This window comes from Diadema antillarum, unplaced genomic scaffold (genome assembly GCF_040938485.1).
Source record: "Diadema antillarum isolate AM-2024a unplaced genomic scaffold, OU_Dant_1.0 seq00000384_RagTag, whole genome shotgun sequence".
NCBI classification, from domain to species: domain Eukaryota; kingdom Metazoa; phylum Echinodermata; class Echinoidea; order Diadematoida; family Diadematidae; genus Diadema; species Diadema antillarum.
This window is the reverse complement of record NW_027271382.1, coordinates 694,350-711,502: the sequence shown is the minus strand read 5'-3', so window position 1 is coordinate 711,502 and position 17,153 is coordinate 694,350. Positions and strand designations below refer to the sequence as shown.

Genomic DNA, 17,153 nt, shown 5'->3' with positions numbered 1-17,153 from the left:
AAGAACCGATTCTGGATGGCCGATGGCATGGACATTGCTTTTGCCGCCATTGATTGCAGAGGAAATTGATTGCGATAACAACATGAAAGACTAAATTATCTGCATGGTGTTAACGCGTGCACGATGTGGATCCGCGATGTAAAAAAAAAAATGACATAAACATAAAATAAAACTGCTGACCGACATCCCGTATATCAACTACTGATGATGTTCGTCAACTTGAATGTTTGGATGTTGAAAGTTAAACATCAGATTAGACTACACTTTGTATGCTACCACATCAAAGATAGAGAGTACATGTAGTTGTGTGGGGATGGTTACAGGCGTTAATGTGGCAATTAGTAATAACTGTGATTGCAACGGCAGGAAATAACAAGATTTTGAAGATTGACAATCAAAGTCAGATCACACAGACGATATTCTTCAGACCGATGGATAATTATTGTTTCAGAGAGCTGTCTCTTCAGTGCGACTTGATACGTAAAACTATAACGTCGGACGCAGTACAAAGCTGAATGAGAAATGATAAAATCTACAATGGAGATGGGATCTCGCCAGAGCGATGTTCTAATACATGTGCAAGTGATATTCATTCCCGGAAACTTTTAGCAGGGATCTACTTGTAGCCCAATATCTAACTCCATTCTAAGTTGATAAGCAGAGGAATACCTAAAAGACCAACTGGTTAGACGTTTCATTGAAGTCGGACGTATACAATGTAATAGGACAGATGGTAATAATTTTGAGGCTATACTATACATCTTCACAAAACAGTGATGTTGGTCTAAATCCGAACTTCTCAACCAGGCAGCCGCGAAGCTCTCACAGATGGGCCGCCATATCGGCCAAAAATCTGCAAAGTTAAAAAAAAATACTGTATGTAATTTATGAACTAACTGAGCTTCAAATATTTATGAGTCAATGGGCCTTAGGTTGAGAAGGTTGAGAAGCACGGGTCTAACAATTTTGTTTGGCAGAAGCTATGATGTCACAAGTGCATGTCCCAATGAATCTCCAATAAAATGTCCTCGTACAATTGCATAGGAAAAAAAATAGGCCTGCTATCCTGAAGCCTGTGAGAAGTTGTCAAGGAAAACGTCTGCATTAACACTGCATTTCTTCAAAAGTGTAAATATATATGACAGGCAAGGTTTACAAATAAATTCACATTCAATGTGATTCTTTGCCAGACATTCGAGATCGGTATTTCTGTTCATTCAGACGTAGACGGTATTTCTGATCATTCAGACCCTCTTGAGTTGCCTTGAATTTAATTGGACTTTGACAACTGTTTTCCCAAGAGGAAAGACAGGAATCAGCATAACGCTTTTTTTTTTTTTCAAATACATGTAAACAGATGGGGTTAGAATAATCACGAGTTTGTGCGCGTGTGTGTGTATGAATGTGTGTGTGTGTGTGTGTGTGTGTGTGTGTGTGCGGGGAAAGTGATGGAGGAAGATGAGCAATGGTATTCGAGTTCTACAGTCGACTCCCGTTATAACGAGGTCCTAGGGACCAGCAGTTTTCTTTCGTTATATTGAAATTTTATTATAATCGAACGAATTTGGAACAATAAAAAATATAATACAGTTGTAGTGGTTAATGTTTGGGCTGATAATGTTTGAGCGGATAATGTTTGGGCTTGAATTTTTGCGCCGTTGTTTTTCGATTTTCGTTATAACCGCGTTCGTTATAACGGGAGTGCACTGTACTTACACTGACTCATCTACAGATCACGACGACCAGTGTCCCTGCTAATCACTATACTGTAATTTTGTACCAGTGATCAATAATCATTTCACCACAGGACTTTAAAAAATGCTCCAAGAAGGACACTTACCAAAGAAATGAGTGTAGACAGAATTTCAAATTCCAAATCATCTCATCTTTAATCAGCTGAAAACATTCCCTGCTACATGTATTTATCATTCAAGTCGTGTAAAATGACCTAGCTACGTTTGTCAAGACAGTATGGTTGTTACACAGGACTTGACTTGAATTGTACATTTACCATGCTTGCATCTGAAGTACAGGAAAAAAAAATAGGAAAGAACATCTCACAGACCCTGCTCTTTGGTTAAAAACCTTGAGGAATCTTTTGACGTGAGAATGTGATCAATGATTCAATCAAGATTTTTAGGTCTTTGCCACGAACAGCAAAATTTCCCCCCATATTGAGTCTCTCCCATGCTGTGATGCAGTACATAATCATCATGCTGAATTTCGTCCTATGCTCCACTGGTGAAACAGCATGTTTCACAGATCACAGGAGATATGGATCAGCTAAGCACATGTGAGCTTTTGTTCTTTCATTCAAAGTGTGACAGGCAAGGGATAGCCCCTCTCTACCCCCCCCCCCCCCCACCCATCTTCCCTTTATCTACTGGTGTCTTATTCTTCATTATACATGCCAAAAATGACTTCTACCCTTTCGTTAAACAATCTCTTCTCTATGCTGTGGATGAGTTTTCATCCCATAATGAAAAAAAAAATGTATCCAAGAGGTTTAGACAGCAGCTCAAGCAGCTCAGGTCATGGAAATATGAACCCTTATGACCTTGAGATAGATGGGGGGGGGGGAGATGGGGGGGGGGGTGTTTAGAGATACACAACATCAACACCTAGACACCTGTTGGTTTTTTCCACTTGTCACCCCGTCTTGGGATTTGCATTGAATGGGTGACAAGCCCAATATGACTAAGTCCCATTTGGTCCATGTCTGTGCACTTGCGCCATTCTAGAACACTATGATAGATCTGCAATACACAGGTTCGCAAAAGCAAACCTAAAATCTATGCCCTAGAGCTGTTCTTCCCTACACCGACAAACATGATATCATAATCACAACATATGTAACTGTAACACCACCTAGTATTTCATGTAATGTGCTCTACCACAATTACCTTCATCAAACATATCCTTCTTCTAGTTCTGCCTTTTTTCTTTTCTTTCTTTCTACTTTTACACAACAGTGCTCTACAAATAGTCATCAATACAGAGGTGAATTAAAATGAAGGATTTGCTAAAGACATTGAACTCGCCATACAAACTGCCCTCCTTGTACCTATATACACTTTTGTCACATTCTCACGTTCTGCAATCACTTTAACAGCGAGGAACAATTTGACATGCCAAAAATGCTTGGAATTTACACAGCATGTGTACGTTATGAGATATAATCACAAAGAATTAGATACATCTACTCAATTACACTAAAGGGGAAAAAACACAACTGCATTTCCATGCCTACTATACAAAATAGGTGTCTTCCATGTCTATTTACAAGTTTCAATAAATGATTTCAAACAAGGTAGAATGACATTTACATCTCTGAAAAGACTGCAAAAGACACTAATAATATCAGATTCATCTTTTTCTTCTGCCACAGAAGCAAACAGTGAAGAAGAATTACAGACCAATCAGCCAAACTACACACATTTTAAACACACAACAAATATTTATGACAAGACACCACTGATCGTGCTGCTTGCGTATGCATCATCTACCAAAATAACATACATGCACAATGTACCCACTAAAGAGGGCCACTAAAATTGGTGTCGTGCTACCAAATTCATCTTTTGGTGGCTCGAACAAACAACAAAGATTCAAAACAGATTGTTTCTATTGCTTTGACTTCGGGCCACTACATATCTTTCTCAGGCTACCAATATTTCATATCTAAGATTTAAGTGGCCCGAATGGGCCACTTGGGCAACTACATACAGTCTTTTTCAGGCTACCAATATTTCTTTTCTAAGATTTAAGAGGCCCAAATGGGCCACCAGGGAAAAAAATAAGAGTTCATCCCTGACCCCTCAACCACTTTATGTTCTAAGTTGAAATGTGTATTACAGACAATTATCAGAGAACATCAATACTCAGGCAACAGGAATGGAAATCTACAAAGGACCCTGGCATTCAGTGCCTTTTCTGCAGTGTATTCAAAATTTTACACATAACCCCACCAAGACAGTGTCCATATGATATCATCAATGCCTGCCCAAAGATCACATCAGTCGTATCTAGAGAAACACTTTGCAAGTACAAAAATGTATATCTTGACATTCATGCAACTGGAGATTTTCGACCGTTCACTTCAGGCTTGCCCGACACCATGCCATAGAGAAAGAAATATGCACATATACATGTAGCTTCAACACATCATAAAACCGTGAAGTTCACACAATATGTAATATTGTGGCCAACAATGCATTTGTTCCTTGGCGATGTAAGGAAACTAGTTTCTTGACACACAATGGGTGATTTCAAGTTCAGTGCTAGTGCTATCTCAGCACTAGCATCAGCGATAAAACCGAACTTGAAATCACGTCGGTGTTGGGAATTGATCTCAAAATCATGACATATTTCTGGTAGTTGGTGCTTAGTTCAGTGTTGAATGTCGTCTGCTGAACCGAGTTCTGTTGTTTGTGTTAGTCATTTACGTGCTTTTTCCCCACTGACTAACACTAGCCCTAGGAATTATCCTCTTCATCATTTCAAGTTCAGTGCTGGTGTTTGCGTTGCCGTGCTAGACCTGCATTCACTTCTGCAATAGATGCACGTTTTATGTGCAAAGTCTATGCTAATATAATGGTCCCCAATGTAACGTACAAGAATGCTCTGGACATGGCTACATAAATCTGAACTTGGGAGCAAAATTGAGATCGTTGTACAAATGTATTTTGTTAAAGGAACGAAATTTGTGGCATTTTATACTATCTTCCTCATTATGTATCTATAACTAAGCAGTCATGGCTGCATCTTTTAATATTTGATTGTAATCACGCGCGATATTTTTTTTCGTCACACAATTCTCACGGACTTCGTGGTGGTGCCATGCTAGCACCTGGTGTTGGGATCGATAATTTTGATGGTATCGCTCTGTTAATCTGATGGAGCTCGATTTAAGGCAGTTGGATGGGAGATAGCACTAGCACTAGCACCACAGTTGAAATCACCCACTGACACCTGAAATACCTGCTTTTGGAGTAGTCAGCAATTGTGGTCTCTGGTGAATAATTCTTCTTCTGTAAGATACTATGCTGCACTATACCACTTATATCACAGGAACTGCATTTCTAAAATCAGTCTGTACTCTGCAGGAATACAACATTGTACTGTACATCTATCTATATGGTATTTAGTGCATACTTATTGGGCAGGTATATTCCTTATAAACTTTGTAGTGAACAAGAAACACTATGAATCATGATAATACTCATAACACTAAAAGAAAACAAGCACTTTATAGAATGACATGGCACCTCTTTGCACTTAATATTATTCTTTTTTTGTTGTTGTTGCATACACACGGCACAGTGAATCACAAAACAACAATACACATAGGCTCTTGCGGTAATACGTCTACACATGTTAGACATTTAAACCACCATATCCTCTCAGAAATGTGAACATACTACTCTTCTCAAATTTGGAGCAGTAAATCAATTTGGCGCCACATCTTGTGACAAAGTGACCTCAGATGCTGTACAAATCGATGTTGAAATGTGACCCTTAACATAATTTTGTCATGATCTTTTTGTCAAAAATGATTTGCTGAAGGCACATTTCACAATACATGCCAAAATCAATACAGCTTCTACTCATTGTAAGTTATGGTTAAATTAACACATCAATTACAGTATATCTCCTAATTAAAGAGAGATGTCTCATAATAAAGTCTTAAAGTATTTCTGTGAAGTTTCAATATTTTGGCTTTACAAAATTTCTGTACAAATGTTTTCCAATCCCTGTTCAAATGTCTAAGAAAGAGCCTCTTACTGGCCGGGTGAAAACATGCATTCGATGAAAGGGAAAAAAATCAAAACAGATGGGGAAAAAAAAGATGAGGATTTATCTTTCATCTAGCAACACTGTACAGAATAAAGTATGCAAATCTCATCTGAATTTCTTGCTTAGTTACATATGCCTCTAACTACTACAGCTTCTACCGCTACACACTGACACTTTGGATTCATATGGTGAAAAATATAGATGTACGTGTAAGACCAAAACAGTAAATCAATATCTATGGCCTTAGTACAGGGAGGTGGACATTTTAACCAAGACACAAAACAACAAACACACAGACAAATGCACAGCTATGGAAAACTATATCCTACCAGCCCTGGGTTTCGACACTGAGAAAAAGCTACGGAGTACAATGACCTCTCCAATACCTATGATAAGAATTAAGATAAACTCCCCGAGAGACCACAATTGAACCCTCTGGTTGAGGCCCTCGGCTCTCGATCTGCCCTTGGCCTCCCGTAATCTGTAGTGTGTCTGGAAGTTGATGACTGCTTTCAAAGCCTCATGGATTGTCACACACGATGTCTCCAGCTGCAGAGGTGCAGAAAACAAAAAATTGAATATGCACAACAAAACTGATCAGAAAACTAAAAGTACAAACTGTATATGTGTGTGTACATCATGTATGAACAAGCTCTATGCTTAGCAAACCCATCTGTTGCTGAAACCAAAACACTGAAGCCAATGGATGGTCAGGAGCACGGAGGAAAACTGAATGATAGATAGCAAATGTACATCAAGAAACTGGGTTTTTGCATAGCGCTGCAGACAAAAGGATGTGATTGCTTGTTTAAAATGACATGAACATTCCTCATACCAAAGAAAAGTAAGGACAGATATTGCTGTCAAAATTTTCACAATGTAGAAGGGGTACATGCAACGGTTGGAGTGACAAAATGTACTCAGTATTTGAGAGGATTTTCCCCAGTTCTAAAAGGTAGATTATATCTTCATATACCAGTATTGCAAAGTATCAAACTATTCAAAATATACAATTCTTCAAAATGAATATAAAATGTACAACAGATATGTACATTGCACTTTATATCATGTCTGCAAATCTGTAGACAATTTCATCTAACCATGTTCTCAAGTTTTGCTATCAGAAAGTGTGGCCAAGTTTGGTTCAATCTACCCGCATACAATCTACTTACAAGAAAATATAAAGGTCACTCATCATAATATACACTGTGTATAAATACATATTTTTTTCCCTTCTCTTGGACATCCAAAGATGTCTTCTGCCTCTGTATGCCAAGGAGAAGCTGCAGCCCAAAATTGAATACTGGGATGTATAAAAGTTTGTAAGTCGTCTTATTTTCAAACATGCTTCAAAACAGCAAATGACATCTATTCATCATCATGTCTGAAGATGATACTTTTGAGCTCTCAAATAAGTGTGTCAGATAATGTTACATTGCTACATTGATGGATGCTGAAATGACTCCGTTCTTTAAAGTTGTGAGTTAGACGGCCAGGACAAGATACTCACCTGGGTTAATGCTGTCGCATGGGCCCCAATGTCTCGGATCAGGGGGTCGTCATCCCCAGCGACAAAATCGAAGTAGACGGTTTTATGGGCAAACGTTGAGAACTCATTGCTGAAGCAGAACTCCACTACGCCTGTCTGGTCAGCGGTCCAGGTGAAGGTATCATACTGCTTCCTCTTCTCCTTGTACACCACCGCTCCACTGGGGGACTTCAATACTGCATCGACATCATACTGGCCACCTGTCACAACCTGTTGTGTGCATGAAAGAGCAACAGATAATCAATTTGCCTCTAGAGTGAGATTCACTGAAATGGGAACATACATGTCATCTGGGGTACCAACAATAACTAAAGTAAAAAAGTATGCAGAATGTTTAATTATCACATCATTTCAAGTGTTTAGATTGTTTGAAGACCATTATTATTATTTATTTATTTGGCATTTGCAAAACAATACAAGTGATAACAGAGAAACAAATAAAACAAGCAAAACACAAGAAAACAAAGTGTCAGGCTTTCCCAGTTGAGCTTCCCTAAGGAGCCGGGTTGGAAAAAAGCAATCAAAATCACTATGACCCTTGGGCCTCTCCAACCAACTTAAGGAAGCACATTAGGGAGTAGTTGGACATAAAAGAAAAGAAATTATACAATTTCAAATTCAGCGTGTACAACAGGTGGATTATTGTACATACAAACTAGAAATACAGTGTATCATTGTGGCGAATGGGTATTCGTTCCCCCCCCCCCCCAATAAAAAAATCCATCCAGTGTACAAAAAAAGTGTTATCAGAGTACATCTCAACTGCACAAAAAAATAAATAAATAAATGATAATGTATTCTTTGCACCCAAACCCTATTCCATGGCCCCAAACCTCCACCCCCCCCCCCCCAAAAAAAAAAATCACAGTCAGACAGCAAGTGTATGATACCAGCAGGTACAATTGTATCATCAACATACCCCAAACCATCTTGTAAAAATAATAATAATTTCAAAACTTTAACTTAATCATTACCCTGAGACTCCATGACCCAGTGCTTTCTCTGAGAAGTCCTTGTGTGGTATTACATACACCACTGTGCAATGTACATTTATATCAAAATTCATTAATACTATCAAATAATGTGAAGCATGAATTACAGAAAAAACAACATCCAAAAACAAAGACAACTAGAAATGTCGCTACAGCGACTGGTTATACCCCCGTCAAACAACATTTCATAAGCTTTGGTCAAAACAACATTTGATAAGCTTTGGTCAAAAAACTGAGGAAGTAGTTAAATCCGCAAGATCTTTCCATGATCTTCTGCCATTAATATGCCGTTACCATGGCAACGTACTTTCGGGTACTGTTGAAAAATGCGTCTTGCACATCTACAACCAAAGGCACACGTCTGTACCAAGTTTCATGGAAATTGGGCAAAAACTGAGGAAGTAGTTTGCAACACAAAATTTTCCATCATTTTGGCTCATAATATGTGAGCTGTTACCATGGCAACATACTTTTCGTCACTGTCAAGAAATGTGTCATGCTGACCTATATCCTAAGACAAACATTCAATATGAATTCCATGAGAATTGGAAGAACACTGATGAAGCAGTTTTGCCATGAAGCATTTTGCCCTATATTTTACCAATAACATGCCGTTACCATGGCAACGCACTTTTTGCCACTGCGGAAATATGTGTCTTGCACATTAACATATTCAGATGAACATCTGTACCTAATTTCATAAAAATTGATCAAAAACTGTGGGAGGAGTTCGCGACGCAAGATTTGTACCCATTTTTGCCCATAATATGCCGTTACCATGGCAACGTACTTTTGGGTACTGTCAAAAAATACGTCTTGCACATCTACAACCCAAGGCACACATCTGTGCCAAGTTTTATGGGAATCGGTTGAAAACTGAGGAAGAAGTTCGCGACGCAAGATTTGTACCCATTTTTGCCCATAATATGCCGTTACCATGGCAACGTACTTTTGGGTACTGTCAAAAAATACGTCTTGCACATCTACAACCCAAGGCACACATCTGTGCCAAGTTTTATGGGAATCGGTTGAAAACTGAGGAAGTAGTTCGCGACGCAAAATTTGCAACGGACCGACCGCCCGACCGACCGCCCGACCGCCCGACCGCCCGACCGACCGTCCGCTGATTCCTATATACCCCCTTCAAACTTCGTTTGGCGGGGGTATAAAAACTGTGAAATACTAATCAGTAAATGTTATACAGTATATGTCTTACACATAGAATCTGAAACCCAGAGACAAAAATATAACTGGGTCGCAAACAAAACTGAATATCAATCAATATTCTGTGTTTCATGGCAACCAAGAGCAGTCATATAAAGAAAAACAGCAAAAACAAAATCACGATTATCTGGTAAAATCAATCATAATCCTCTATAAGACATGTCCTGCATCTTCCAGAGATTGAAATCAGTTGAGTTATAATACACTGTATGCTGATGACACAGAAACCTGAAAAAAAGACGGTAAAATCCTCTCCAAATGAGAGCAGAAATCAGAGCACCTGACCCGAGATAACACACCCATACAGTAACTTGACACTTGACTTCTTTCTTGTTCACTGCAAAGCTTACTGTGGACGCACAATTTTACCTAAATATATGACAGTTACGCAATAGGTGGACTACAACCTTATAGAATTAATGTATCAGCAGCGGCACCAAAGTTTCACCCTGCGCAAACCATATAAAGTTTCTCCATGTAGCAGGCAGTCGAATTTCAGACAGCGTTATGGTCGAATTACGGGCAGCTCGTGACGTATAGAGTGATACAGCACTTGTAAAAGAAATCAAGTTTATACTTAGAAGGTAAATGGTGCAGCATGTGCTCTACAAAAATACGGGATATGGATTATTTCTAGAAGCTTGAAGTCAATGAATTTTGTAAAAAACAGTTTAAGTTAGGCCTACTCTAACCATGGGACGCTCTATAGTACACAGGTACAATGTATACTCTTACTAGGCCTACTGGAGTTTACAATTTAGAACAATAGATACCAATGTGCCATAGTATGCTTGGACCTGTATTATATTACTCATTGACCGCTTTTTGACTAAATACCTTGTATCTCAGAAAACATTCCTCAGCTTCCCCTTAAGTTCATTTCACCATAGCAGAAAATACAGTACTAGATTCATATCCCGGGCTAAGATTGTTGACTCGTATCGTACACGTGGAATTCTCGGCGACAAACGCGCAAGTGACATTTTTTATTGTATGCTGGTGCAAGCTCATCATTTTAATCGACCACCTGTTCTCTCATTGATAAAGCATGTAAATCTTGTGAATGGCAAAGACGTGTATAAACTAATGAGGATATTCTTCAATTCGTTTTCCTCCTGTTTCTTTAGGTTATTTACCTGTACCTGTAACCCCCTCATCATTTCTCTTGATTGGTATTCATGTTCGAATGTTCCAGCGCATTGCACCCCGTCCCATGCGTACTCTTGATTCTATACATGACAGCCATTGCGCGAGGCCGAGGGTGATGGATTAAATGAGATTGGCCCAGGCTATACGACGTAGTAGATCTATTAATTGGAAGGATCAAGAGCAGCTGAAAACTGATCGATGAACAGGCTCTAACCTACAGCATTGCCATTGTTCCGGAAAAGTAATAATAAAAGTAACTTTAGGTAAAAGTAAAAAGTAAAAAGTAAAAAGTAAAAAAAAGTTAAAAAAAAAAAATGGTGGATGAGTAGTGGACCACTAACGTTACTGCATTCACATACTGTATACGCTATAATTTTCGCATACATAAATTTTCGCGAATTGCCGCTGTCACACATTTTCGCGAGTGGTTAAATTCGCGATTGGGGGACCAGAGAAAATATGAAGTGGCAAAGAAAGTGTGAATTTTCAACTTATTAGCAAATAAGAATGATACTAGTTATACACTGCATGAAAACAAACTTACCAAACTCTGCTAACTAGTAGTAAGTTAGAATTCAACATTTTTGAAGTGGTTAAGTCCATCGCGCTAGATTTCTGACGAGCGGTCCCCTTGCGATAATGGATTGGCTCTCTACAGTATTCGTAAGTAGACGTGGACGTGCTATATATACGTAAACAAGCTTAGCCAGTACAGTACTAGTATATGGTCTGTTCGGTAAGCCATGACATGGTATACTACTGTACGGCTGTAGTACTGAAATTTTCGTATCATCAAGGCAAGGGATTCATTTTGGGAAGGTAATCAGCTGGTAATATTTTCGCCTGTTGTTAAATTCGCGAATAGCTCCCGACTCGCGAAATTGCTAATTCTATAGCATTGTCGTCATTTTGATGCCTTGGTGTTATTTACAGAACAGATGCTGTGTGTGTAAAGAACGCGATCAATAAGCAGGAGATGGGCGGTTTCATTCCAATTGTCCACTTGCGCTTGCGAGTCGCGAGTGTAACTGCCCTCTATCTAGATTCTACTTAACATGAATAGTAGTTAGTGGGACTGTAGGTTGCTGTTCCAACTGCAGGATTGCAGATCTACACTACAACGAATATATCCGTCTTCTTATCACTACCGATATGAAAATAATAGACATTCAGTGGTCAGTACTGTACCTGATACTCCAGGATTATCTTCACATCTTTTTCCACGTCTTCATAAAAACACTGATTCGCATTATCTGGCAACTCAAAAGTCAATTCCACTCCATGCGTAGCAGCAAGTAACGTTAGGACGAGAATCGTCACAAAGACAATGAAAAAAGACGGTATTTCCGACATCGTGATTGCAAACCTTCCCTGGTATTTCACTTAGGACAACTTCTCAGTTGTTCTTCCACTCGTATTTGCAAAAACTTCAACTAAGATCAGGCCTTAAATAATATCATTTTTCTTCCTTTTCTCTGCTAACGGCTAAGATGATCCGGTGACATAGTTGCAGCTGCGGTATATTCCAACGTGGCAGATCTGTATTGGCGTTCGAGCAAAAGCACATTGCACTCGGTGCATGTATTATGACGACTTGAGAAGGAGCTACATGCCTTCCAGTAATCGCCAATAGTACTCAGACTACGAACTAGCGTAGGTTGTGACAAGCCCAAATGCCACAGAGTTGGCGCCAGTCCCTGATAACGTCCGTGTATACAACAATCATGTTAATAGCCCAAGTTCAATGCTTTCACAAGTTCGGACTCGGCCTTACTTATGCCATGAAGCTACAAATCTTATGTTATATGCTTATGCGTAGATCAGCAGGGCAATAGATCCCCGAAGGACTACATACTGCATGGTTAGTGATAAGGTTAGAGCAAAGATTAGGGTTAGGGTTAGGTTTAGGGTTAGAGTTTGGGTTAGGATTAGTTCAGGATTAGGATTAGGGTTAGGGTCAGGGGAAGGGTCTGGGGTAATTGCTCAGGGGGTAATTGCCCTGGGCTGGACCCCAAAATATGATATCCTGCAATTATCACTCTAATCAATTACTGCCGGGGCCCATAGGTTGACTTACAATGAGTTCTAAGCTAATAAACAGAACTGAAGGAGTGAAGACTGTTTGTATAATGACCTACGATTCATAAAGTTTTGGTTTGCAAGGAGTTTGCTTACAATATTGCTCCTATTAAACAAACTAAAATGATCACGATATTTCTGAGTTGTATATTTCAAGTTGCACGAACCTGGTATTACACTTCCAAGATATAGGCCTATGATTTTCCTCAAATACTGCGACAATTCATTATCGACGATTCATTCACAGCCTTCTCCTTGGTACTGGGTAACTTTTTTCAGACTACTGGTGGGTGCTGGATGCAGGTGATACAAAATCTGATGCAGGTTTTCCACAAAGGACAAGTTCACTTTCATAAACATAAGGGTTGAGAAAATGCAGCAATATAAGTAGAGCACATCAGTGAAAGTTTGAGGAATGGACAATCGATGCAAAAGTTATGAATTTTTAAAATTTTTGTGTTGGAACCGCTGGATGAGGAGACTACTACAGCTTGTGAGTCATATACGTACAACAGTATAAAGAAAATATAGAGAAAATTCAACATATTTTCACTTTTTTCGTATAATAAAAGACCACTTGACTTGCCTCTTTCTAAAGGCAGGGGGAATAATATTACCCATAACATATGTCGGTAACGAGTCAAGGGAATGTGTACTTTTTTTCAAAAGATGAAATTTTGTGAAATTCTCTTTATATTTTCCTTGTATTGTTGTACGCATGTGACATCTAAGTTATTCATACACTGCAGTAGTCTTCTCATCCAGCGGTTTCTACACAAAAACTTCAAAAATTCATAACTTTTGAAGGGATTGTCCGATTTTCCTCAAACTTTCAATGATGTGTTCTACTAATATTGCTACATTCTCTCAATCCTTATGTTTATGAAGGTGAACTTGTCCTTTGCACATGCACTGATGGGGTTTAGGTATGGTATGGTATGGTATTTATTTCCGTATAAAAATAATAAAGGGTGGATTGCCCATATTCAGCGTTACCAACATGGCAACGCTGTTCTTCCATCATGGGGTCCATATACAATGAGTACAATATTTATGGACACGTACAAAACGAATTATACAGACATGCAGATGGAAACACATACAGTAAATGAGGGAGAGAAAAAAAAGAACAACCGATAACAGAAAAATCTTAAAGGCAGTTAGATATAACAATGATCAAATCAGAATATGTTTAGATATAAAATGAAGTGTTTGAAAATAAAATCCTCAAACATATCTGTGCAGTAAAAGAAAAAAACAGATTGTTGTGAAATAATTACTTTGATGAATTTAGATAAAAATACGTAGTAACGAAACAAAAAGTAACTGGAAACTTGTGTAAAATGCTTAATCTATGACAATTTAAGAAAAGTAAAATCCGTGGCAAGTGATATGTCAATTACGGAAAACTTAAGGTGAGGTATATAATGATTGTATCGAAATCAAAGAATAATAATTCAATGGATAAAAACAAGTACAATTTGTAAAAAGTTTTAAGAAATATTTTGAAACATGGAATAAGTTGGAAAGCTGATTCAAAATTTCAGATGTCATGAGTTGTTAGAAAAACGAAAATAATAAAATATTATTAACTGATACGGATTGCATACTATACTTATTTACATGAGGTTAAAATCATAAGTAAATGACAAAAATTCAAAAGCAAATCTAAAGAATAGATAAAACAATTGAAAATTAATACTGATGGCCATGCAATCGCAGCATTACGATGAAAAGAAACAAGTTCAGAAAATACAACACCAAAACAGATTATATCACATATATAACTTAATGAAAGACAATTGAGTGAGATTTGAATAAAAAGTACGAAATATATATAAGGACAGTAAAAACACATCGAAATCAAAAGATAACTTCAAGAAAACAATTGACTGAAACTTGAATAACAAGTATGACATAAATCTGAAAAAAAAACAGCAATTAGAAAATCAAATACGACGGTTGAATTACAATAATTGTTAGCTACATGTAGTAGGAAATATGAAGTGGTTAAGGTGAAGATTTGCACAGTAGTTGAATAGTTTGAACATTTTACCTCTTGGGCTGAAAGGATAATAACAAACAAACAAACAAACAAACATATGAACAAATTCAAATTCAACTCTTACGGATTTAATGCTATTTTGGATTTGAAAACATCAATTGTAGTAGAAGATTTTATATTAGAAGGTAAGGCGTTGTACGCCTTCGCACCTCGATCTTTGAAAGACTTCTTTAGGGATTCTGTTCTTGGTTTCGGTGAGAGCAGTTTTTCACCTAGTCGGGAAGAGTAGTGCTGGGGAGCAAAATCGAATTCACTACGTAAATACGAGGGAGTTAGTCCGTGCATAACCTTGTACATGAATATAACAGTATGATGTTGTCTTGTCTTTTCGAGGAATTTCCAGCCCAGGGCAATTACCCCTTCCCCTTCCCCTTCCCCTTCCCCTAACCCTAACCCTAATCCTAATCATGAACCTGCTCCTAAGCTCTAACCCTAAACCTAACCCTATATAATCCTAATCTTCACTTAAACCTCACTCCAACCAATATTTAACAGGGGTTAAATATTGTCCGCATCCACGTCTCCCCATCACGTCTGATATCTCCAGTCAGTAAATTCATCAAAATAGATAACGATAGCCTGACGTATCTAAAGGGCAAGTATACGCCATTAATGTGTGGATTGAGTGAATGTAGCAACAGTCTTGTTAGTAGAACACATCAATGAAAGTTTGAAAAAACTTTGGACAATCTGTTCACAATGTTATGAAAGTTCCAGTGCTACCATCGCTGGATGAGAAGACTACTCCCTATAAAGTTTGTCCATGTCACGTTTCATATTACGTCGATAAAGAAAATATAAGGAGAATTCCACAAATTCCATCTCTTATGTGAAGTACATGTCACATTCCATCGACTTCACTGACCTAAGGATGATGTCCCATTGGCCCATATTTTTTCCCTGGCCTGCTTTCTGAAAGAGCCAAGTAAGTCATGTTTTTTGTTTTGTTATCATAGAAAAGTGAATATAGGATGTAGTGAATATATTCATTTTCGTCAACACTCCAGACTTTCTTTATGTTTTATCGCTTTTCATATGCGACATCATAAACTGTAGAAGTCTTCTCACCCAGCAATGGCTGTACAAAACCTTTAAAAATTCATAACTCAAACATATTGTCCGATTTTCCTCAAACTTTCACCGATGTGTTCCGTCTATATATCTAGTATCGTTGCATTCCCTCAACCCACAAATGAATCGGGTGAACTTATCAAAGTGAGGTCCTATTTGCACAATTCATTGATGTCCAGTACACTTATATCACAAAGATCAAACTTTTTGATGTGGTGATTCAACTTGTAATTTTGGTTGGACAAGAAAAGCCGGTCATCGCTGTAGGGCCCGACAGTCTAGGTATACGTGTATATAGGCAATGTATGCACATACGACTTTGAAGGGGGCCAGGGGGGCGGTTGGAGACTTTATACAGGGCTTGACATAGGTCCCTCCTGCAGGAGTGGGCGGGGATGTGTTGCCTGTTTGGTGTCCGGGTTTTGCAGGTGTCCAGAGAAAGAACGCATGATCATCCCAGGGAGGTGGGAAGAGGGAAGGAGAAAAATCTCTTTGGGAGAGAACCACTTCCCTGATCATACAGGGGCCGTGGAGAACGTTTTTCAGGGAGGGGTTCACACCCCCCCCCCCCCCGGAGGCCCTATACGTGTGTTTTTTTTTTTTTTTTATGAGCCCAAAACGGGGGGAGGGGGGGGGGGGGCTGCAGCCCCCAGTCCCTCCCCCATGTCCGCCTCCAGCCACCACCACCCCCCCCCCCCCCCCCCCCGCCTTCCGAAATGATTATTCAGACATCATCTTGTTTGCGTCATCGGCGACGGGGTACGACTGGCAGGTCTTGTCACCTCCCAGGTTCTGCTACTACCGGTATTGCAACGGTGTAGTTCCATCCATGAATCGTTTGTTTTGGAATCAGTCATCTTTAGGATGTTTCCTATCTGAGATGAAGAGATCATTCTCATGGGAAACGTGTGTTAGCGCATGCATTGGTTATGATACTAGTAACGTGAGCAGCTTTTACACACCGACACTACATAAAACACACTTCGCTCGCTCCCTCTCTCCCTCTCTTCTACCCTCTCTATCTCCACACACACACCACCACACACACGGCTTTTGGGGGCGGGGATGGGCCGGTAGCTGCTGCTGTTTCATACATTCGCCTCCGCGCCTGTCATGTGCCAGCAGAACAGTCTTGATCGTGTGAGATTCTCCGTCCGCGTCCGTCCGTGTACCTCCATAGCGTATGTAGTATAGTAGCGCAGCGTTGCGCTAGCAGGTTGACAGCGAA

The 17,153-nt window shown here is 39.1% G+C and overlaps 1 protein-coding gene across 1 annotated transcript; it reads right to left on the bottom strand.

The window, feature by feature from the left end:
• Positions 1-2,870: 2,870 nt before the first annotated feature.
• LOC139731756 (transmembrane emp24 domain-containing protein 3-like) lies at positions 2,871-12,210 on the bottom strand. The gene is made up of 3 exons (XM_071642637.1): positions 11,899-12,210; positions 7,307-7,555; positions 2,871-6,345 (listed from the first exon to the last, which is right to left on the bottom strand). The coding sequence occupies exons 1-3, from the start codon at positions 12,061-12,063 to the stop codon at positions 6,115-6,117; spliced, it is 645 nt and encodes a 214-aa protein (XP_071498738.1). The 5' UTR covers positions 12,064-12,210; the 3' UTR covers positions 2,871-6,114.
• Between the last annotated feature and the right edge of the window lie 4,943 nt (positions 12,211-17,153).

What these genes read in the sequence shown, in the direction of transcription:
- LOC139731756 (XM_071642637.1), bottom strand. Translation starts at nt 12,063, where the DNA reads ATGTCGGAAATACCGTCTTTTTTCATTGTCTTTGTGACGATTCTCGTC. An exon ending in AGATAATCCTGGAGTATCAG is followed by an intron (nt 7,556 to 11,898) that starts GTACAGTACTGA and finishes TGCACACAACAG; the next exon opens with GTTGTGACAGGTGGCCAGTA. An exon ending in ATGCGACAGCATTAACCCAG is followed by an intron (nt 6,346 to 7,306) that starts GTGAGTATCTTG and finishes GCACCTCTGCAG; the next exon opens with CTGGAGACATCGTGTGTGAC.